At 43.1% G+C, this 24,121-nt stretch overlaps 1 protein-coding gene across 7 annotated transcripts in view; it reads right to left on the reverse strand.

Annotated features, from left to right (window-relative positions):
• triob (trio Rho guanine nucleotide exchange factor b) overlaps nucleotides 1-24,121 on the reverse strand; it is a 169,382-nt gene that overhangs the window by 118,528 nt on the left and 26,733 nt on the right. For 5 of the 7 annotated variants that reach the window (XM_072680194.1, XM_072680197.1, XM_072680196.1 and 2 more), the window contains 3 exons: nucleotides 13,729-13,803; nucleotides 10,820-10,934; nucleotides 3,144-3,336 (listed from right to left, as the gene is read on the reverse strand). In XM_072680194.1, the coding sequence (XP_072536295.1) occupies nucleotides 3,144-3,336; nucleotides 10,820-10,934; nucleotides 13,729-13,803 (383 nt within the window). Of the gene's footprint in view, nucleotides 1-3,143; nucleotides 3,337-3,453; nucleotides 3,598-10,819; nucleotides 10,935-13,728; nucleotides 13,804-22,086; nucleotides 22,163-24,121 lie in introns of those variants that run through there. The other 2 variants (XM_072680195.1, XM_072680198.1) reach the window with 2 other exon arrangements.

Consider the following 24,121-nt stretch of genomic DNA (forward strand, 5'->3'; position numbering starts at 1 on the left):
TGCTGGCATCAGCCACCCGCCAGCAAATCCAGTATTTAAATTAGCCCTTATATTTATAATTATGTCAGTCTGTCCAGTCAATTTTAAGCATTATATTATTATTATTAGTAGTAGTAGTAGTAGTAGTAGTTTATTTTTGCTAAACCCCTCGAAATTCAAGCTGAATGTCTTCACTTCCAATCTCATCCTGGTTGCTCCATCCCTAATCCAGTGACAAAAAATGTCACTGTCCAAATACTTACTTATGCACCTGACAGTAGCTGGACATAGCTTTATTCGCTATTACAAAGTATTTATAAGAGACAGTCACACATGCCAGATGTTATTTTTTTAGGAGCTCCTAGGCTACTTAAACATGTCTTCATTTGAGATGTACATATTAACAAAATTGAGATATGCGTAATAATTTGACCATGTTTTGATCAAAAAGTGATAATCTTTTAATTAGTAATGAAAGAATGGGGCTTCTATAACCTGACTTTAGTCAGAGATAAAATACTACCGAGCAAGGTTTCACCTCATGGTGTGATAATTTGATTTGATTGACTATTACTCAGTAATAACAGCTTCCTAAGTGTTGTAATTCCATACCGTGCTGTGAAGTTTAACTGGAGAAGAGGCAATCTGCAGGCCCTTAACCTGATTGGTTGAAGCGGAGGCTCTATCCGTCTTGCGTCTTCGCTTAAATAGGTCAGCACTAATTTTAACAGCTCCGGTTTCTCACCAGCGCAAGAGAGAATGTTCCAGAACGCGATCATCTGTGCATATCTGCTTCCTCTCGAGGAAACACAACTGCGATCCAAGAACTGGGTTATGAAAATAAGCCTGGCGTTCGTCTGTGTTTGCCTACATCATCACTGGCGTACAGAGCAACCCTCTGAAATCAGATTAGGGCAACTTTGCAGGAGAAGGTGCCGCCGTTGGTGCCGCCGATGGTGTCAAACTGCGAGAGGACATTGGCAGGACTGGGGACACAAAAGTGTGTATCCACTCACTGTAACTATGATAGCAGTGTGGTGGAGTTGCTGGGATCGTTGCAGGCTGGTCTAGACGAAGGGCCAGGGCTGAGTTTAGCTCTCAGTCCAGCCCTGGTGTCAAATCATATGGTTAAAGGCGACATGGAATGAATTTATTGAGTATCTTAAGTTGTTGTTTGATGTATCAGTAGTATGTATGTGACTGGTTGAGGTAAAAAAAAAAAACATTTAAAAAACCATATGCGTAAGCTCTGCAATCATTGGCAGGAGGAGCTGGTGCTGGTGCCTGCCTACCCCCTGTTTCAAGCTCTCCCACAGTGTAAACTTGACAATATTTACCACAATCCTTCTAACCCCTTTTCTTCTTCTTCCTTTCTGTTTTTTTTTGTTCTGTCACTGTCCCATGTATTAAGATGGCCATTAAAATGCTCTGGATCATGCTCTGATTCATTCACACCACTCTAGATATTGCATAGCCGTGCAATGTGAGCGTTTAACCTGTATGGACTTCCACATTAACACTAAGCATGTGTCCTACACTCAAGGGTCCCCCTTTTAAGTCTTGGTTCCTCTCCAGTTTTCTTCCTCTAAGTGTGAGGGAGGATTCCCTTGCCACTGTTCCAAAGAGGCTCAGACCCGGATATCGGTAAATCTGCTCTAGTGATAACATCCGTTGTAAAAAAAAAAATTAATAAACAGCTAAACAGTTCTCCTGGCAAGGTGTGCGGTTGGCTAGCTATAGATATTGTTGCCGGTCAGCTTGTGGTATCCTTTAGCTTAGCATCCGCTCACTTCCCTGGGTTTAGCTTCCTCACTCAGTGCTTTTAAGCATACCAAGCTGACATGGAGGAGATGGTAAAATATGTTTGGTTAGCGTTAGCTTGCCTTACCAGCTTTAGCTTCTTTTCTCGCTACGTTTGAGATAGCCTTCTGCAGACAATGGCAAAGGAACAGTCATATGGGGTCTAGTTTCAGTTGAAGAGTTGATGCACTGATTCACTAAAAGTCAGAAAAAAGTATCAACATCACCATATTCTTCAGAAGTGGCCGTTGCTTTTTATCATTTTTCAGCAGTTTTGGGGTTTTGAAACCGGTCTGTTTTACAGCTCTGTTTTGGTTCTTATAGATTTTTTATTATTATTTTTTTTATAATAAAGACACAACAGTATTTGAGGTTTTGAGATACTCTCAACTACACCAAGATAAATACTGTTTACCATTCTTGGGTACCTTTTTAAAATATGAATGCATAAAACATTAAACATAGAATCTCAAATAAACTGGAAATCTAAAATATATGTTTTCATTGCAATTTTGGAGGCAAACCGCCGAAATATGAAAATCCAGAGTAATGCTACCACGAGTAAACAACATGCTTAAATGTTCCATCATCTTCAGATGCTGATAATCATACTTGTGATATTCTACGGATATACTTGTGGCTAGAATGGTGTGCTAAGCAGGGGGTGTAGATACGGTGATCTGTCACATACGCTCATGCAGCAAAAGACGTCACGCGAGAAACGAGTCAAGCCACGTGAGAAACCAGTGTCTGTCAGTTCATCTACACAACCTGAGCCTTTCTCTACTGGGTCTCCCTTTCCTTCTCAGATTGCCTTTGGTTTGCTTAGTGCAATTCAGAAGCAAATGGTTGGATACTCCTGTTCAAATTGCATGATTTGTTGATTTTCTAGCTGAAAATCAGTCAAGAAAAATGCCATTTTTATTTACTTTAGTTTTTTGGCTAATTTAACATATATAAGGCATTCATTTAAAAATGCTGTATGGCTGTATGTTTATTTTTTTATTATTTTTTATTAGTGTAGAGGATCTGTTTTTTTTTTACTTATTACTTTTAATCAACAAAACATGCCAATTCACTACAGGTACCCACACTGTATGTAGCTGCTTAGCTCTTAAACATAGTAATATAGTATAGTAACCATTAGAAACCTAACAAAAGTGTGTGGCTGCTCTACAAATGTAACATATGTGTATACATATGTAAATGAATCTGTGAATTTGTACAGTTTGGAGGCGTGAATATAAGGTTTGCTGTCTCTAGAGGTCAGTTCTATAATGGTAGCTCAATCGCATGTCCACTGTTTGCCACTTGACTCAGCGTTTTTTAGGTGAGAATGCGACGTTACAGCGTGGACTCCTTACCTCAAATTCGAATTTGGAGCTGCCGAAGTTGGTCCTCTGCTTCTGCCAGAAGTTGTCGGGTTTGATGATGAGCGCGACGTGGATGCAGGAAGGGAAGGACTCCTGCAGGATTTTCAGCAGCGGCTTGATGGAGTCCCATTTGGAGCCGCGCATGTCCACGATGACCGTGAAGCCATGTCTGCTGACCTCCTCACTGCTCCCGCAGAAATAAACACAACAACCATCGAGTAACAAGCGTTAAAGTCTGAGCGTTAGAAAAGTAGTCAAGAACTTATCCACAACAATGGTGTCTAACAGAGAGAAGGCTTACAGTTGCAGCGCATACAAGAACACATCCTACTGAAAAGGACAAACACACAGCTGCAGGAACGATGTGGCTTAAGCTTCCCGAGCTGGAAAGAGTCACCAGTGGACCTGAGAGAGCCTTAACATCCACAGCTGCACTTCCTGTCTGCTCTCACTCACTCTCACAGAGGAGTGAACACAGCACATCTGAATCACACCGCCCGCCCGCCCGCCCACCCTCCCTCTCTTTCTCTCTCTGATAGGAGAGAGAGAGACAGAGGAGGAAGCAGGGGAGAAAACAATGAGGGAATGAGAGGGTTATTTATAAGCAAAAAGGAAGGAAGGAAGGAAGGAAGGAGAAAAGGAAGGAAAAGAAAAGACGAGAGAGAGAGCGAGACAAAGTCAGAACAGTCTCTGCAATGTCCTCGGACATGCTGGACATGCTGATACGCAGCCTAACCCAGGGGTTCAACTCTGGCCCTCCCCAATATCTGTCGAAAATATCAATATATGGATGCGGATCATTTTAAAACTGTGCTTTTGGCCCTGCACAGGCTTCCGGAAACAGAAATGAGGCCCTGCTAGCAATGTGTTTGAAATGCTACAATGGTAAACACAACTAGGCACGGTCCAGGCAGGGTCAATCGTTATAGCATATATAACATATAGATTATAGCAATTCCGTGTGAATTGGCATGTTGGTCAATATTTCATTAGATCCTGTGAGAAAGCTGTATCGTGTTTTTGCAATATTGGCTTGTATGATGCAATGTTTTAAAGCAGTATCATATAAGAGGTACAGGTGGGGTGTTTTTACACCACAGCAGTAAATACAAATCTCACAGACACGCTCTTGATCCACCATCCTTTGAGATCCACGGAAGACTCTCCTGGCACCGAAGTGGTGGAACGAACTTCCCCTAGGTGTCTGAACGACAGTACTGTGGTCTTCATATTGAATTTTGTGTTTAGTAGCATCTAAGCTTAGAGGTGTATTTGGGATCCTAGCCGATACAAACTAGCTATGGATATTTTTCTGTGTAAACAGTAAAGATGGAGACGCCATTCTCTCTGGTACAGGTGAGTGGAGCATCAACAAGACACTGAAGCTTGCATTTTCATATTATGTAAAATAATAAAGCTCTAAAATATGACTTCTGAAAGGAGCCGCTTCTGGCTCTGTTATGAGTAAATTGAGGAGCCACTCCCATCTCTGTATTTATACCGATAATTATTATCCTGTGAGAATCCGTCATCAACATTACAGGCGTCCCCGTGTTTCAGCTGCATATATTTTCCAGCAATGGCCCAAGCCAGGCGTCCTATCTCTACACACCCCACAAAAGTGAAGGGGGAAATAAAGACAGGGAGAGGAGAGAAGGGAGAAAAAGGTGGATTAAGCCAGATAACTGTTACGACTCTGTGATTGTCCTCTGCTGGCTGCTAGTGGAATAGGTGTGGCTAGCAGGTGGGAGGTACAGTGATTAGAGCATGCACCTGGGGTGAAATACGGAAATCGAGACAGGCAGTGGTGTGCTCGCTCAGATCCAGGGTAGACTCCCAGAAGGGATGGTAGATCTTGGCTTCAAGAGTATAGCTTGGATTGTTGAAATATTGACCCTCCAATTGGACCACCAGAGGCTGTCTTCTCTCCCTCTCTTTTCTCTATGGTCTCTATTGCAGAACCATGAAGACTCTTGATGATGTCGGATCAGACCAGTCATTCACAATGAACGGAAAGCCTGCTGCACACCGGACACACTGGCTGCGCCCAAATATTCACAAACATTGTTTATAATGGAGGCGCACACACAGACGGCGGGCCCACACATCAACACATGCACATGCACTCTGAGCACTGTTCAAGTCAATGGAGCATTTTGGCAGTACATGCAATTAAAGCCATATCCAGACCACAGAAAGCCACGGTAGATCACATGTGACCAGCTATTCCATTGGTAAACAAACAAACGCTAAGGCCAGATTACCTCAGCTAACATTACTCTCCTAGCCCTGTTGTGGGAGGTTGTGGGAGGAGTGAAAAAAGAAATTCTAGAGGAAACACTGCATCCTGTGGTAAAATTACACCATCCCACCTCCACTGGGACGTCTAATCCCATCCGAACAGGACTTAAATCAACGTGAGGCTGATATCTGGTCAGATTTTCTGAGTTTTTTTTTTTTTTTACAATAATCTCTTCAAAGCTGTCAGACTTTGTAATACTGTGTAACAATTATTCATTGGCCGGAATAAGACAGGATCATTGCAATGCACTTCTCATTTGGATGCCTAGCAAGAGCCTTCAGAGATCACAGTACATTCGGAGCAGCGCTGAGAGTGTGAAGTGCGAAGAGAGTGTGAAAATATGAACACATCACACCCATTCTCCATTCTCTTCACTGGCTTCCTGTCTCGGCTGGGACTGAATATAAGGGTTTCCTCCTTACCACACACCAGTGTGTGCATAGCAATGCCCCTCACTACCTGAAAGAACTACTCAGCCCACTAACTTCATCACGATCCCTCTGCATTATGAACGCCAACCGCCTCCCCCCCCCCAGAACTAAGCTCATCACCATGGGTGACCATTCTTTCTTGTTAATAAAACAAGCAGAACATTTGGGTTTTTTACTGAATAATCTGCTAGAGAATGAGATACACCTGAAGGCCAATGATTGGTGTTGGTCACTAGCTATGGGTCCTAGCAAGTTCAACATGTCTGACGCTTAATCACGATTGTTAGCAATGTTGGTTTTAGCTTATCTTGTGTGTCAGCAATCAAATAAACACCAGACTTCAAATATCTGTCAAATATTGACACCTTTCATGCTTTGGCAGCTTGGTTTGGTTTTGCAGCTGCGTACGGAACTGTTCTCATGATGGTGCCACTAAATGAGGGAGTCTGTTGCTTGCATGTTTATCTGTGCTATATATTTAGTATTGAAGTCTATTATTTAGCTGGATGCTGTTGCTTTTCAGGCCTGTTGGCTGGTTGTGGAAGCTGAATGCGTTTGGGAAATCAGAGTTTTATGGTGGTGGTGTATCGGTAACATGCAAAAAAACAGTTGTCTTATTCATGTGCATTGGAGCCTTAATGGTAGCTTACGTACCAGGCGGTTCTTGTGCGTACAATGAAAGTGATTCCTGCAGGCGCCACTGCCCTCCCTGACCATCTGAGGGCACCACAGCCAACTGAGTCACTGACTTTTTGGTAGAACTTAAGAATCTTATGAATGTAACCTGTCGATTTTCATCTTTCTGTCTTTTATAGGGATGCTTGTACCTTGTCTTACTTGTAGAGATTTTTTTTATTTATTTTTTTAATGTAAAGTGTTACAAATAATTTTTTACTTTTAACTATTATTAATAAATGAAACCAATAACAATAATAATAATAATAATAATAATAATATTGCATCTTTTGCCATTTCTATTATTTTCTGTTATTTTGAATTTATTCATCTTAAATAAAAAAGGCTCTAAATTTGATCTGACTTGGTATTGAATGGTATTGAATATCAATAAAAAAAATCTGTACTGTACTAACATCTAAAAAGTCTCGAAACTTGTGTTAAATGGGTGTTAAAATGTTTTTGTACATTGCTCTGCCTTTTTGGTTGTAAAGTAACACTAAAATTGTACTGAACTGAACCAACCAAAACTATTTGTATAGCGCTTTTAATAAATGATGTCACAAAGCAGCTTTACACAATCAGTAATTAGTAAAAAGACAAGAAATCAACAACATAAGAAGTCCTAAGACTAAGACCCCCATTGAACAGCCAAAAGAGGGTAGCAAGGAAATACTCCTTCAGAGCTAAAGGAATAAAACCTGGGAGGAACCAAGACTCACAGGGGGGTCCCATCTAACGTCCTCTGATCAGAACAATGTATAAATTATTAATAAAAGTCAAAAACCAAACCACCAAAACTGTTGTACTGCTCAGGTGTGCAACATATTCGTAATTTTTATATAAAAATGGTGTATTATACTTATAACTCATGGTGTAGTATACGCGTAGCTAATAACCATAGAATTCCTGCATTGGCAACTGACTGTAACTGAAAATGCTAACCTGCATGCTTATGTTCACTGTTGGCACTGTAGGCATTCCTGTATTCCTTAGAGGTATCTTCATTAAGCACAAAGTGATGTACTGTAAATGTAATGTAATGTAAACTGAGTACTCCGCAAGAGCCAAGCACAGATGAATGGAGCTGCAATACTTTAGTTGTAGCTTTGTGGGCTCACACTTATTGAGTCTTTTTACAAGTACCATTAAGCTCCATCTCTGATCTTTCTATACTGTAGCACACAGTTGCGAGGGCCCGGATCATGAGGGATCACAGCACTCCGGAACGCCGCTTGGAGACGACTCCAGGGCAGACGCTAACCCACATAAAGTTCTACATCACGCAGCGTTGGCAGTGGCTTCCACTGCGCCACGTTCCCTCGGCACAGGCTCACGTGGAGCGGCGCTGTGTTTTCCTCGCAGATGAATTGGGAAGCCACACTGATGCAAATCCAAGGGTGGTCTGGAGCGCGGGTCTGCACAGGGAATCCTTGACATATCCGAACAAATTACGAATGTATGAGAAACCCAGGCCAAGTAATGACCAATTGGACAGGAACCAGAAACCCTGATGGAGCAGATGTAGACACACAAAGACAAATGGCCACCATAAGTGGGAGGGGTGTGGGGTGTTTACAGGACCCAAGGGTCACTATGAGGGCAGTAGGTCTAAGTGTTTTCCTTGAGAGAAAGGCTTCCCTTTTAACTGCCTGACTCTGATACATTACACACACACACACACACACACACACACACACACACATTTCTTCAGGTGGTGTTTTCATTGCTGGTAGCTCAGAGCTAACCTTAAAAATATTCCTAAAGACCTAAAAACATGGAGTGTACAATTGGAATCAGCCAGTTTAAACAAATCCCCTCACATACATGCACTATATGTCCAAATATTTGTGGACACCCTTTCTAATGAAAGCATCCAGCTACTTTAAGTTGCACCAATTGCTGACATAGATGTGCAAATGCACACACACAGCTTGTCTAGCCCCTGTCTGGACTCTCTGAGGCAGACAAACGTACCAGGTGTGGGCTAGAGGGGTATAGAGGTGCAGTGCAGCTGTGTTCTCTGGAAACGATGGCGCTCCATTCAATACTTTTGGGATGGGTTGGAGAGTTGACGAGGTGGGGTGGTGACCATCCAACATCCTGAACTTGCTGTCACTGAATGCAATCAAATTCTCACAGCAATGCTCCGAATCTAGTGGAAAGCCTTCCTTTGACAGTAGAGGCAGTTGATTCAACAAAAGCAGGATAAACTGTTTAACTGTTTTTAATATTCCCAATTACAGAGGAAATGAATGAGCAGGTGTAGCTCTGTGAGGGGCTCTTCTACCTGTAACAGGTAATCATCAGTCCAAATATTGCCTTTGTGAGCAGTCTTTGTTTCCAGGCTTGAGTCAAGCTAAACTGCAGTGGTAAAGGCTATCAAATCTATGAAAAAGGCTTTGTACTTTCTACTCCCTACATTTTAAAAATAGCCTCGTTACTCCTATTTCACTTCCGTTTGCTCCATCCAGAAAGTGAGAGTTGGATTGCGGTTGGATGGGAAGTATAAACATTCCTTATCATTCTGACACCCTGTTGGTTTGTGAGCGATCCATCGCACCTGCACAAGTGACGTCACACTCCAGCAAGCAGACAGCAGACGTATGTAGTCTAGTATGAAGACGTCTGTGGCAGAGCCTCAAGAGAACTGGAGTGAACTGTCCCGATTAAGCCCCACATTTACATTCCAGTGAAGCTTATTGATCACACGCCTCTGAAGTTTGACTTTTTGCACCAATACACAGAAACGCTCCTTTAATAGATCTGATATTACTGAAAAGCATTCATTTTCAATGGGCAGATCTGCAGCTGAAACAGGCAGTCTAGTGCAGCCCAACATTTTTCAACATGAACATAGAATAGAACTATAGAATAATAGAATAGAATAATAGAATGTTATCGTCATTATGGAAAAATGTGTTTTTGGGGAGGTGAGGTAGTGCACTATAGGCCCCTGTGGCGTGGCCTAAGCTTTTGGCATTTGTTGTCCTTCCATTACTTTTACTTTCATACTTGAAGTAGTTTTGAAACCAGTACTTTTACACTCTTACTTGAGTAAAAATCTTAAGTTGATACTTCAACGTCTACAGAAGTCTTTTAAAACCCTAGTATCTACCTGAGTATTGAATGTAAATACTTTCATACTTAAAAACTGTATTTTATGTTAGTGTAGAGCTGGGCAATATGACAAATTTGCATCACATCGTGATAAAATCTGCTATCATGATACACAATACGCTGTTCTAAGCATATGAAGGATATTGTTAGTGCTAATAAACCCTGATCAGCTGCAGGTTTCATTACTAACAGTGTAATTAGACTGGTTTAATTAGATGAAGAGCAGCAGATTGTTTCTCATGAAAAATGTCTTTAAATATCAGGATATACAGGTGCTGGTCATAAAATGAGAATATCATAAAAAAGCTGATTTATTTCAGTAATTCCATTCAAAAAGTTAAATATATATATATTTTATTATATATATAACTATATATTACTGAAATAAATTATATATTATATATAATATATATATATTATATAATATTATATTATATAATATATTTATTATATATTATAATTATTCATTACACACAGACTGATATATTTCAAGTGTTTATTTCTTTTAATTTTGATGGTTATAACTGACAACTAATGAAACCCTCAAATTCAGTATCTCAGAAAATTAGAATATTGCGAAATGTTCAATATTAAAGACACCTGGTGCGGCACTCTAATCAGCTAAGTAACTCAAAACACCTGCAAAGGCTGTTAAATGGTCTCTCAGTCTAGTTCTGTTGGCTACACAATTGTGGGGAAGACTGCTGACTTGACAGTTGTCCAAAAGACAACCATTGGTCCAAGGTACTGAAGTACTAAAATAAATTAACTTTTTCATGATATTCTAATTTTATGACCAGTACCTGTAGTACTTTTACCATATCGCCCAGCCCTATGTTGGTGTGTTCATGTGGCCATGTGCAAAATGTGAGCTCAGCTGATTTAGTCAATGTATAAACCTTGTGTCCACAAATTCACTTTCATTGGAAGACCATGTAAAAATATCCACTTATCACGACAGACCGTGAAATCACTTGCCTCAATTCATTCCCCAATTAAAACTGTCTTTAAACTGTCTTCCTCCTCACAGACCCTTCTAAATCCCCCACCACAGAATCTGAATATTGTTTAAAATATTTATTTCAATACTATCATTATGGGTTTCCCAAAGAGGACAGACACACAGACCCATACTGTACCTGGGTATGCCTGCGAGGTAGGCGATGAGGCGGCGGAGGTCCTCCTGCCGTATTCTGTCGTGGTTGCTGCGGGCGGGGAAGGTGAGGACCGGACCGCCGCGCCTGTCTCTGCCCCCTGAAGACCAAAAAAATAAATAAATAAACGAGATACAAACACATCACATACTGACCACTGCAAAGCCCTGAGCCCACTCAGCCCACTGCCCCTGTTGTACTGTACAGAGATCATTCAAACCTCCTCAGATGTGGGTTCTTCGTTCTTTAAGGACTTGTTGTTTAGTAGCTGTGTCTGCTGAAGCGGTATCTTTAAACACCTAATAACACTCAATTATGGAAATCTGCTTCATATGGAAGATGTTGAGATGTTGAGGACGCCATGAGACCTAAATTAGCTCTCTCTAAAGCATCTGACAGGGAGAAAACATGCTAGTCTTTATGTCTGCCAAACTTCATGCAGCTGGAAATTCCAAACTTTTCTGAAGTAATTAAACTCTAAACACGGCCTCCCAGATAAGACTTCAGTTTTAGGTCACAAGCAACATGTACATATGGTTTTAGTGCATTGTCCTCCACCTTATTTTGCTACGGCAGCTTTCAAGGGTCTTTTTCCTCTGCTTCTGTGTCACGTGTCTGGTCGTTTCTCTTCAAACGGTCTATGATTGGGCAAGTGAATGCAGTCTGAATAAGGTAACTGCTGTGGACGCTGATCAAAAAGTAGCTCCCTGAGCTAACCCAACACCCAAAATCCAAAGATCAGAGTGCTGCATCTGTGGCTGAAGGCACCACATTTATTTAGGCCTGGTTGACTGTGTTGTTCAGCTACAAGACTGGGTTTCCCTCAAATCTCACAGATATCACTGTAGAGCAAGCATCACATGAAACACTCTTTCTACAGTTCAAGATGATCTTAATACTACTGGTCAGATCACCATCACTGCCAGTACTAGCTGCACTGCTGTGTTACTGGGTAATAATAACAAGTATCTGCAGGCAGAGGGGATTATTCCGGACCCGAGCCCAGCAGCAGGGAATTGTGACATGCAGCAAAAGTGGAATTTCACACACGCACATGCTTCAAGCACGGTCACGGCCGCGAGAGCTCCTGCCTCAGCAACCACTCGTCAGTTCAGTCAGCGCTAACAGAAGGACCACATATCAATCTTAATGGTGTGGGTTTGGCAGGTCAGTACATACTAACATACGCACTAATCCGTTTCCTACTAACAGTGATAAAGTGATGAAGCGTTGCTATGCCAACGTACGTCACCGCAAGTTCTCCAGCCTCCATCTCTGAAACACTAGTTCATATTAGTACACACCTAAAGGCTTTGTGTAACGTGTATTCTCCATGCCACTGCGCACACCGAACCGTGACCCTCATACCGTGACTGTTCTGAGTGAATGAATACACGTATCGCTACACCTGCCATCCAGCAGAGCAGCCACTCAGAGGGGGTGATAAGGGAGGGTGTCAAACCCAACAAGAAGGGGTACCCAGTCAGTCCAGAGATGTGAACCCAGACGCCACGCCATCCCTAAACACTGCCTTCGTCTGTGATGAACTTGTGACTTTGCTAGGAATGCAATGCAGGGAAACCAGGCCATGCTGCTTAAACCAAACCCATAATAATTAGACACCAATACAGTCTAATAGAGCAAGAAGATCCAAAATAACTTTCAATTTCAGTCTTACATATTAATAATTGCTATGGCCAGCTTATTTCTTTCTGACGGTACATTTAAACGTAACGCGTGACTTCTGTGAGTGTGTTCGGTGTACAGAAGTGTGTACTCCAACGTTGATGATGACGACGCCAACACTTTCAATCGAAACCTATTAACCTTTATGAACTTTCCTAAATCCCCAGCGCAAAGTTCAAAAAAGCAGGAGTGTGTTATCTCTACTTTAGCCAGGCTAAGCCCCTGATAGACAAGTTGGTTTGCCACGGATTAAAACACACTTATGCTATCTGGGTCAGGCAGCTAGACAGACGCTAAACTTCCCCACTGCTGTCACTCTCGGGCAGAAATCACACACACGGAGGAGGGCCACTAAAAGTAGGGCTGCAGGACACAGACACACAATCATTACATTATATTTGCTGGATCAAGCGACCGTCCCAACACACACACCAACCCATGCCGGCTGTGAGCATTGTGCCACTTGCTACAACCTACAGCCTACAATCCCCTGATGACAGCGTTGATGCTCAGATGGTTGCACTACTCTGGATCCCTATCCGTATCCCTCTGGAAATCACTATTCAGCTATTCGATTTCTGATCACCAAGCCACAAGAGGGCTGGACCGCTTTCAACCTAGCAGTAGCTGACAAACAGATGGGGTGCAGTCTGAAAATGCATGCCTACACTGTGTCCCTGTATAGTCTCCACTCATCGACTAGAGGTGGACTGTGTGGTTGGTGTGGTGCAACAGTTATAATAACACCACTACTTGCCACTGAGCTACCACACCATGTGGGAGACTGGGGTTCGATTCCCAGTCTGGGGGACCATATGCTGCGCTACACCAATAAAAGTCCTTGGGCAAGACTCCTAACACTACATTAGCCCATCTCTGTAATATGAGTAACCTTGTAAATTGCTCTGGATAAGAGCGTCAGCTAAATGCTGATCATGTAAATGTAAATGTACTGACACATGAAGTGGTTGAATCGTGTACAGTGGACATGAAGCACCTTGGTGGAAGTGGCATTTGTGATTCACAACTGATCATCCAACATCACCACCTGCTCCCACTAATGATCTAATGGTTCTAACATTCAAAATTCAGGAGAAACGTTTATTTTCTGTGCTATTCTTCATTTTAATGATATGCTGTTGAAGTAGACCCATGCCGATGCACGTCTTTTGGGGGGGGTTTGGGGGGAGCTAATCGGGTGAGCTCACCTGATAAGAAGGCCACCTTCTCTTTGAGAATGGGCAACACCTCGATGGCCTTCATCTCTTCATTTCTGTTGAACCCTGTGAAAGAACAGAAGATTGAAGAGAGTTACTTCATGGTAGTATATATAAATGAACGCTGTGGATTTGGATCGATTAACACCTCCAAAGAGGCTTTTTCAGCAGATTTGTTTTCCAAAACCTTGTAGTATATTCAGTATATTCCCACCCCTGCAAGAAAACCATATGATACACAGGACTCATTCTAAATGATAATACCAATAACATGTTACTCTGAAGATCCATCAACTGCAAATTCAATTCGAGTACAATCCATACATTTAATGTGCTCATTTGTCCTGGGCCGAAATTCTACAGCTATTTTCCCATCGTCCTATTTCCTATTGTTCCTCCAGTCACATTTGTGCACTTGGTCCCTTGGCCCCTTGCTCCCCTGCTATCCACTGTTCAAACTGCTTCATCTGGACAGGCCATAGCCACTCCACCCTGCTTTCTTCTGTCCTGATTCTGCGCTCTCCCGCCTACTCGCCAGATGGCATGGTCTTAATACCTGAGGAAGAGACTGAGAGAACTGACCAGGTTCCTTTCGACAGGATATTTTGGGTCGTCAACAGTTCACTGAGTGTATGAGTGAGCTGTGCGACTTTACTTTACACACACTTCAAACGACAAGCAGCAAAATTCACTCTCATTTCAGTTCAAATGCTAGGGGTCGAGATTACCACCAATATTACAACCAGTTGGTAGAGTAATACTATAAATAAGTCTTTACATAAATACGCAGCGTTGTATAGTTCTAGCAAACTATGTCCTGCTCGCTTCTTCAGAGCAACAGTGCAGTGCAGTTAGCGGCGTGCCGAGCCCGGGGGAGCAATGATAGAGATGCTATTCTTCCCATCACAAGTCAGCGGAGCATGACTCTGAAGCTGGTATTTTAAGGTATAAATGCTGCATAATGTTGCTTTAAGTCCATAGATGAGTCCAACTCCTTTGATTCACTACACAAACAAAAGTATTGGGACACTTGCTCATTCATTGTTTGTTCTAAAATAAAATTGTTTAGATAAGATGAGCTGCTGATTAATACGTTCAGTTAAATTAATATCAGTTTCTATAATTCTCGAGACATTCTGGACTGACTGATTTAGTTCAGTAGAGACTTTTCTTTAAATGACTGTTTTATAGTGTGTGTGATATATGATATATACTGATATATGTTTGTTGTTTGTCTACTGGTGTGAAATAACTGGTTTATAGTGGGTGAATGTGGGATTAATATAACCAATTCCCATTCCGTTAAAATATGCCCAGATTGGCCCAATTTGATCCCAAACCATCCATGACCCATTTCATCTACATGGGACATCCCTAATACAAACATATCCCAATAAGAGAATCCTAGCGTAGACCCTAATTAAGAGTTCCCAATATGGAAATTATGGCAATTACAGAAAGACGAACCATCCCACCATCCCATAAGTACAGCCTTATCAGTATCAGATGCATTGGTTCTCACGCCTACAATGTCGTCACAAAAACAACCTATATGCATCTAATGCTGCTTCCTTGCTCACCAAGAAATCTCCAAAACCTTTGAAGAATGGTCCAGCAAAGCCATGGCAAACCTCCCCTAGTCGTGTATTATTGATGTTCATAAGAATCCTAGGAGGGGAAAAGCTTGTTTTTAATGCAAGCAGCCCGGCCTCTCTCCTTGCTATTGATTCCATCAGCCTAGTGAAGGAGTCTGCAGTAGTCAGGCCTGGCTGCCCATTATAATATATTATGTCATTGGGCTAAACTGCCTGGTGCTGCCTGGCTTGAGGGAAAACTATCAGTTACTGCAGAGAGCTCAGTCGAAAGGGTGGGCTGCGTGCGGAATAGTAGAACAGGAGAGCCTCTGGCGGTGTGTGGTTCTTAGTGTGTGTGTGTGAGGGAGGGGGAAGGGGTGAGGCATGGAGAAATTGACCTCATCTCAATGCTTATACTGCCCTTACACTGTTTTGACCTCATCTATGTTCAGCATATATATATATATAGGCTTCACTTCCTATATCTTACCACACTCAATCGGTGTCAAAAGCCCCCCAGCATGTCATTGTTGCTATGCAGTCTGCAGTGGAAGGGTCAGTAATGCACAGACCGCACCACTACCCTACTCTGTTCTCTAGACAGATTGCCAGCACTGCACACTGTTACGTAAAATCTGAGTCATGGACCACCGACAGCAACATCAACAGATGAGCATCTGACCTTTGCCCTGCAAAAAAAAAAAAAAAAAAAAAAGACGATATGGGCACATAAGCAAATAGACACATGTACATGTGCACACATACTATATCAAGCTAGGCCTCCATAATACACAACAACACAACAAGTGCTTTCTCCATATTCAACACAAAATACCACTTCATAGCAAGCAATACAGCACCCTTTAGCTGTTATGACCTCCTGCAAACGTGCTGCATAGCCACACATCAGCATCTGGCAGCGTTCCTGGGGAATTCCTCGTTGGCAGTGGCCTCCAGTGGCTGCAACTGCCTTCTTCCCACCCATCCCACAAAGATTTTCTATAAGGTTCAAGTCAGACGACTGTGACAGCCACAACAGAATCTTCCAGGACTTCTTCTAAAACCAAGCCTTAATGGATTTTGAGGTATGCTTGATATAATTGCCCTACTGGATGGTCTAATGACTCCCAATCATCAGCTTCCTCACAGAAGATCTGATGTTTTCTCTCCTAGATTTCCTGATACTTGACTGAATCCATCTTGTCCGTAACACGCTACAGATTTTCAGTGCCAGAGGAAGCAAAGCAGAGCCACCACCACGCTTCACTGTGTACAGGGTGTCCTCTTCAGCATACCCTTCATTCTTCCTCCTCCAGACATCCCGCTGATCCACAGACCCCAACAATTTCCAGCTTGTTTCATCGTTCCACAGAAGTTTTGGGATTCCGGTCTGTGGAGCAAGAAAACAAACCTGGAACCTGAAACCTGAAACCTGGGGCCTATGGATCTGGAGATAAGGAGTATGTCTGAAGGAGGAAGAATTATGTTCAAAACATGTGACAAAGTCTAACTCTGTGTTCCTGTTAAGGAGATCTAGAAAAAATGTACTGCAAAAAATAAAAAAATGTGTGCATCCTTCACTTTGACTTACCACCCCATCGCACTGACTTGTTTTGCCAATAAATAAGGCACTGTTGCTTTAAACGACATCATCACACCCGTCAAGCTCAACCCAACTACATCCCTTCTGAAACATACATTACATTAACCAGAAATTTATTGGCATGTATGCTAGGTCAGGACTTGACTGGACACAGAACATGTGGATATGGATCCTGAATATCTGAATATTATAATGACATTGATAATATTACTCACATTTTGAATTCCTTAAGGTGAAACAATATGTTTTTTGGATTTTGCACAATGACTCAGGTTTTATGTTCATGAAGTACATGAAGGGTGGTCTACAAGGCAGGTTCTAGCCTTGTTAAAGACTAGCCGTACTTGTAAGTAAAGCAAGGAGACTCCAGGACATGTTTTTTTTTAAACCAGTACGACAGTCTCAACCTTCTCTTTGGCCCTAGAATCTGTGAATGATACAACAACGCTCTCTAAAGCTTTCTAGTGCCAAGCTAAACGTCCAGTGCTAATAAGCACTATGAGTGGGTGCTCAATGACCACTATGTAAAGTGGGGTGACTGAACTGTGCAGAAGCATGGCTGTTCAAAAAGCACAGCTGTCTAAAGTGAGCGTTACAACCATAAAACCTGTCTGCGGACCAGCAGTGCCGATTTCCAGATAACACTGCCCGCTGAGTGACAGCCACGGTACACCTAACACCTTCACTGTGTTCTGAGACCCTGCAAGCCACTGCAATCAAGGCAAGATCAGACAAGACTAGGGGATGGCAGGTTTCTTCCTGGACAGCTTCTGTAGTTCACTACAACACATCTCAACATCTCGACCTCTCGACCTTCCTGACCCCATGTGTATAATGCCCGTCAGAAGTAAAACGCACACCAGTGACGTCTTCGTCCGTGCGAAATGCTCAGAGCTCCCATTTAAACACTGACTACGTCATTTAAGTACAGATCATTCGGTGCAGTTCAGCAGGAGCTAATGTCTTCATTTTGCCAGCTCAAGCACGACTCGACAAACAATTCTGGCGCTCAACGGCAGAGGTGCAATAATACGGAGGGACGGGAACATCACACTGCACCCCAGAGCATAACAATCAGCCTACTCAATTACACAGCAGCCAGAAACACTTTACCACTAGCGCCGCTAGTCATTCGGCATCTGCAGATTTTTCTCGGGCCCCATGGGTGAACATAACAATACTGAGAGCTTTTTATCCATGTACATTTCAGTACATACCCATCAGCCATAAGATTAGCATCAAGCCTTCAGTACTTTCTGCAACTCTAAATAATAACATGCCAGTCAGTGCAAGTCAGCACTGCTCATAGATTCAGCTCATCCTGAGTGTGACTGAATATTTCACTCTCTGAAATGACCAGCTGTTCCAACAGCTGCATACCTCTCGGCTTATCTGATTTGAACAGTCAAAAATGCCTTAAAAATCATTTCTTATATTTCTCAAAACAGCATCAATCTTTGTACGGCATCTCTAAAGAGCCATAACCTCTTCATCTACTCAATTCTATAATATTTCCATGCATTTACAGTCAACAAATGTGTCTAATTATAAAAATGTTATAGTTATAGTAGTTATAAAAAAAAAATCTTTCTCTTGTAAAAGTGTCATTTTGGACACTCGACATTTAATAACCAAAATCAAATCGTCTAGGTAGCACTGCAGAACCAGAGATTCAGGGCGGGGGGAGGGGGGGTTGTTTTTACAGTGCTGTATGGCTTGGCACGGCAGGCAGGAAACGTGGGTGTCTGGCCTCATACTCTCTCCCCCGCCTGGGCCCCCAATCTAATCGTGTTAGAATGGAAACTTTGGCGGCATGTATGTGCGCGTGTATTGGCCAGCGCCAGGCTACATTTCCTTTTTTTGGCTCGGGTCTAAATATAGCGCAGCCTCAGAGGTAACAACGTGCCATTTTCTCAGCTTCGGGGACTCTGGATAAGCAGGCCAGAGCCTTGGCCAGGTCCACTGCTCATCTCATTCGGTCAGCCCATATCAATGGCAATCAATCTATCCAGAATAGAAGAGCGGCTGGGGGGGTTTACAAACATCCCACAGCCAGCTTCGATGGTTCTGTGTTAATGGGTGATGGGTAATTTATGTGGAGACAGCTGGTCTCAGGTCAGTTCAAAAGAGTATGAGGCAGGACAATGGGACTTGTTACACTGGAGCACATCTGAGACGTCACTGAAGCTCAGTTGGTGCAACGGGGAATCAAAGGGCAGGACGTCCCAGAATGATATGGTTAAACACGTCCTCGGCTGGCTTTATGAATTATGGATATATGGAATTATTGAGTAAATGGAGTCTGTAGAGCTGCTGCTTCCTGCAATAGATGCAAATGTTGGGTTCTTCGGTAAAGGTAATGGTTATGTACAGACCTGTAGGAACCCAACGAGCCATAAAAATATTAATTTAAGGTTCGTTGCTGGATATTGTTGTTTCTAGATTTAATGGATAAACTGTTGCATATGGTTGCTGCCATGCAAACACCTTGAATTTCCTAAATGTAAAGTTTGCAGAAGAAGGATCAAACTAGGGATGCACAAATCCATCTTTTTCTGGTCGGATACTGATGCGATACATGAACTTTGCGTATCGGCCGAATTAAGATACCATATATCTCACCATCTGGGAGAGCCTTAAGGCATCAGGACTGACGTAATCATTACTTTACTAACTTAAAACAATCTGAAACAAATGAACACAGATATAAATGAACCTAATTTCTGTTTACTGGTCACTAAAATCAATAACTGTGCAGGACCTCGGCACAGTGCTGTCTGGGCTCAAGGCTTTTACTGTGAAATTCGAAGTCTGTGAGACCAAAGAGGAGCTAGCAGCCCCTCCCTTCTCGGCTCTCCTTATATGGAGGACAAGCTGGATTACTCGCTGATAGCTGATGACAGATCGAGAAAAGGGGATCTTGCTGTTTGTATGATGTGTGTATGATGTCTGTAGGTTATTCTAATCCTGGGCTATGAAGCCTAGAATACCGGTGGTGTGGGAATCGGGTTCCGTAAATCGATCGGTTTTCTGAGCGTGACATCACCTGATGTCAGTGATTGGGAAATGAGCTTATTTGGCCTTGTACTAGATGCAACGTTTGAAGCACAGAAATCTGACACATCAGTCTCGTCAAAATTAGTACCGTCAACATTTTGAAATAACACGGTACACGGTATTACCCGTTACACCACCCAACTCTGTAGCATCAGCAGATGTACCTAATGTCCTCTAGTAATTTCTGTAGTAATTTCTACTTTCATTTTACTTTATGAATGTTCATGCGTTGGCATTCGGCAGATATTAACGTGGTAAATATCCCAGAATTGCTAGAATTGCACTGGATCACTGGATTTTACTACTTTACTACTCCATCTATTCATGTTTTCTTAAAACAAGGTCCTTGACCTTCCTTGGAGCTCCCCAAGTTAAATTCTCTGAAGTTAAACTGGTCAACAACCAGTGGTCTTCCCAACAACGTGCTTGTACTCAAAGGCAAAAACCGCCCCGTTTTCTAACAGTGGTCAGCATGAAGGGGAAGACCAACACGGAACAGCTGTTCTTTCAAAATAAACAGGGCTGATAAAGGTGAATACGCTGAAGCAGAAAGCAGAAAGACAGCTCTGCACCTTTCAATAAAAAAATACCTATCCCTATCTTTTTATTTCTCCTGTATTAGCATTCAGCACAGCCATTTTTTCCCCTCCACCACAGCACAAGGTGCCTGAGAGTGCTGTGTGAGCTCATGCCAGCTCGTTTCTCTCACACATCAGCGCCTCTGAATGCAGCCAGCACCGAGCATGACTTATGGCTCCCCAGCCCCGTCCCTTCATTTCATTCCCCCCCCCGCTATTCTCCCTCACCCCGGCCTCTCTGCTGGCAACCTTTCCTGCTCCGTTCCAATACCGTTTTTTTTTTTTTTTTACGGGCTTGTTCACAAGCCCTGATTGCTTGTTGTTTTACAGCATGACAGGAGGCCAAGGCGCGGCCTGAGTGCATCCCTTGGGGGCAGCTCGGCAAGTCAATAGGGGGTTACACTCTTTTGTGTCACCTGGAAATGATGTGTGTGTGTGTGAGTGTGTGTGGAATAGAAGCAATAATAATCCCCTTGAGACATGACTTCATTCTGCGGTGCCGTCGTTGAATTGCCTCCCTGACCCTGAGCTGGACAGAGTCCGCCGGCATTCCCTCGGAGAGGGGACTAGGGAACAGGCTGGTGGGCACCCATGTATAGGCAGACCTCTGCACATACCTGCATGGAGTCAGCTTAATCCTACGTACCTATTTTTCAGGCAGTTCTGTTGTCTAGAAAAACAAATGAACACTAACCGGCTACGACATCTCACTCTACTTCCTATCCTACTCCTTCACTCCTTTTCCTCACTGCTAGAACGAACAGGCATCCGACTGAATCTTCCCTCTACGAGGTCTCGCTTGCCATCGTACGTCAAGGATCACTGCAGGTGATCACCAGGAGGTCACGGTACCTGAGAGTCGGATGAGCCTCTTCCCAGCTTGAGCATACTGCCAACTGTGCATATCCACGACTGTGCCCATGCTTCTGGTGCATTTACAACACGCCCTGACACAGCTCACATCTGCCGCTACACGGAGGGAACAGCGGAGCCTGCAGCTGAAGCAGGAGGTAAAACGGGCACTAACGAAAAGAAAACGCCTCCACCTCCCTTTGTCAGCGGCGACTTGGTGTCCCTTCTACTGAAGAAAGAAAAAAGGGAGATTTACAAGTGAGCCTGGGAGTGTGTGGACATGTGAGGGTGCTTGCCAGCACAGTGGAGGGAAGAAAAGTATGGGAAGCCCAATTCCTGGACCCTCGGAACTTGTTTGTTTACTAGCCCTACCTTTGAGTTTTAGGCTTTGTACCCACTGCAGTAACTAATATACAAATGGCAGTGATTAAACTTTTACATTTTTAAGAAGCTTGAAGCCTTGTGATCTGCCAGCATCTGAAACAACATAATGGAATGAAACCAGGGATTTCCAAACAATGTAACTTCTTCATTATCCCATCAACAATTGCTGTGCGGAGGATACTGCAGCCCACTGCTCCCAATCAGGCCTCTAGAAATGGAGATGATACTAGGTCTCATTAGTAGCTGACGTTGGCCAAAGCGAATAGAGACGATACTTGAGGCATAGCTCTGTTTACCCTACCTTTCTCCAAGGTCGGGCATTGCTGTGTGAGTTGTCTCTGTCGGTCTCTCATGAAGCCCACGTACAAGAAGCGAAAGAGCACTGCAAGGCTTGCCATGACCGGTCCGAATCCCCAAAATCAATCCATAAAGCAGAACGAAGCGTCCACGAACGTTCTCCTGATTTGTTTATCTCTAGATGTTGGCCTTTATGACTGTGTTCCAGGGTCGTGGCACAACGAAGCCCCCCAGCCTAAAATAGGACCTGTCACCTTTTAGTCACTGGCAGTGCCAGCTGCCTATCAAAGAGATAGGAACAGAGAGGGAGGGACAGATGCTGGCATCCTTTAAAGGGACTACAATAAGGTGCCAATGGAAAGGGCACACAGCTGCAAAGTCACACATGGGAGGAGCAACCAATCAAGGCTAACATGCATACATACTCCCCCCCCCCCCCCCCCCACCCGTCCTTAATCAGCTGATTGTGTGTGTTTTAACCCCCCGCCAACCACCACAGCCCCCGTTGTTTAATTATAAACCTCCAGAGGGACGGCGGGATTTAGTTTGCCCTTCGCCAATGGGCCTCAGCGATGACCTTGGACCATCACAAATGAAAGATTCAGCCACTGCAAGAAATCCCCATTCTCTGTACGAGCACCCACCCACCCACCGAATGACTGCCCCACTGTCTGAAAGGCCCTGACCAAATTTAAAAAGCAGACAGAGGGCTGTGTGTGTCCACGGACTGGCTAAACTAAGCAATTGACTTTAGGGGTTACGCAAGGCTCTATACTGGGTCCCTTTGTGAAATCTTGCTGTTATTATGAAGCCATAACAGCAAGTCCATAAACTGCTCTGAGTAAACACTAAAGCACTGAGGCCTTATAAACAATAAAGCACATTCTGACAGAAGGGAGAGCAGCACGGCATACATTTCCCCACAATAACACGAGGGTTTCACACTAAACAGGGTCACTTTCACAGGCCGCCAGCTGTCTAACAACCAACCCTCCCTTCTTTCTTTATGTGCTCTCAGTTGGTGCCTCTTAAAAGCATGTAGAACCAATAGCGGATCAGAGAATGACTATTGATAATGTCCATTTATTTAATTTTTTTTAATGTCTGCTTCTTTGCTAACCTACAAACTCGGCGGCGGGGCATGAGTGGATCTGACGTTCTTTTGCAACAACTACAGAATGCATGCGCTTTGCTTGGTAATGTCACATGTACTGTCCTTCGCGTGGAACAGTTGTCCTGAGGCTATTAACACATGCTGTTTCAGGGACAGATTCAGGGAGTGCAGATGTGTATTGTCAGCAAAAGCAGCTGCTGCTGCACCAGTTATATGACTTTTTCATAAACCGGGTCGATCTTAAGTTGATTTGAAGAGATGTACTGGGTCGTATTTTATGGTTGTGTCATGGCAAGCGTGTTAACTTGGTTAGTGTGTTAGCTTGGGGCTACAATATTAGCTATGGGGCTTTAGATTTTTAGATGTGATTCTTTATGATGTTGAATTCATCATTCATAATCAACTGAAAATGGAAACATGAACATTTTAAGGCATAAGTCACATTTTCAACCTACAGCAAACCCCTATATCTATTCAGGTCAAGGGCACGTGTGTTATATAAATAAATATATATATATATATATAAAATCGAAAATCAAATCTCTTATGTTTATTGGAAACGATGTCCACTGTTGGATTCTGACGGATGGCAGCAGTGAGAATGCCAAGAAGAAGAAAGGAAAGTCTTAGTATAAAAAAAAACCCATCCCCAGAGGCAAGGCATAAGGATGATGTGTAATTTCACACAGCGGCAGCAGAGATCCCCAATGGAAGGGACTTTCCCTCACAAAATACGAGAGAAATCCTCAATCTCAGGAGACACACTGTCCGTCAACCTCCAGAAAATTATTTTCCTCCATCACTCGCAGCTTTTCACTCACCGACTTCTCTCCCCTTATGTTCTCTCTCATTGTGTTCAATAATCTTCTTATCAACTTCTGTAGTAATGCCACTACAACACTACAACAGCCATGTTCTTAAATGT

This window comes from Salminus brasiliensis, chromosome 5 (assembly GCF_030463535.1).
Source record: "Salminus brasiliensis chromosome 5, fSalBra1.hap2, whole genome shotgun sequence".
NCBI lineage: Eukaryota > Metazoa > Chordata > Actinopteri > Characiformes > Bryconidae > Salminus > Salminus brasiliensis.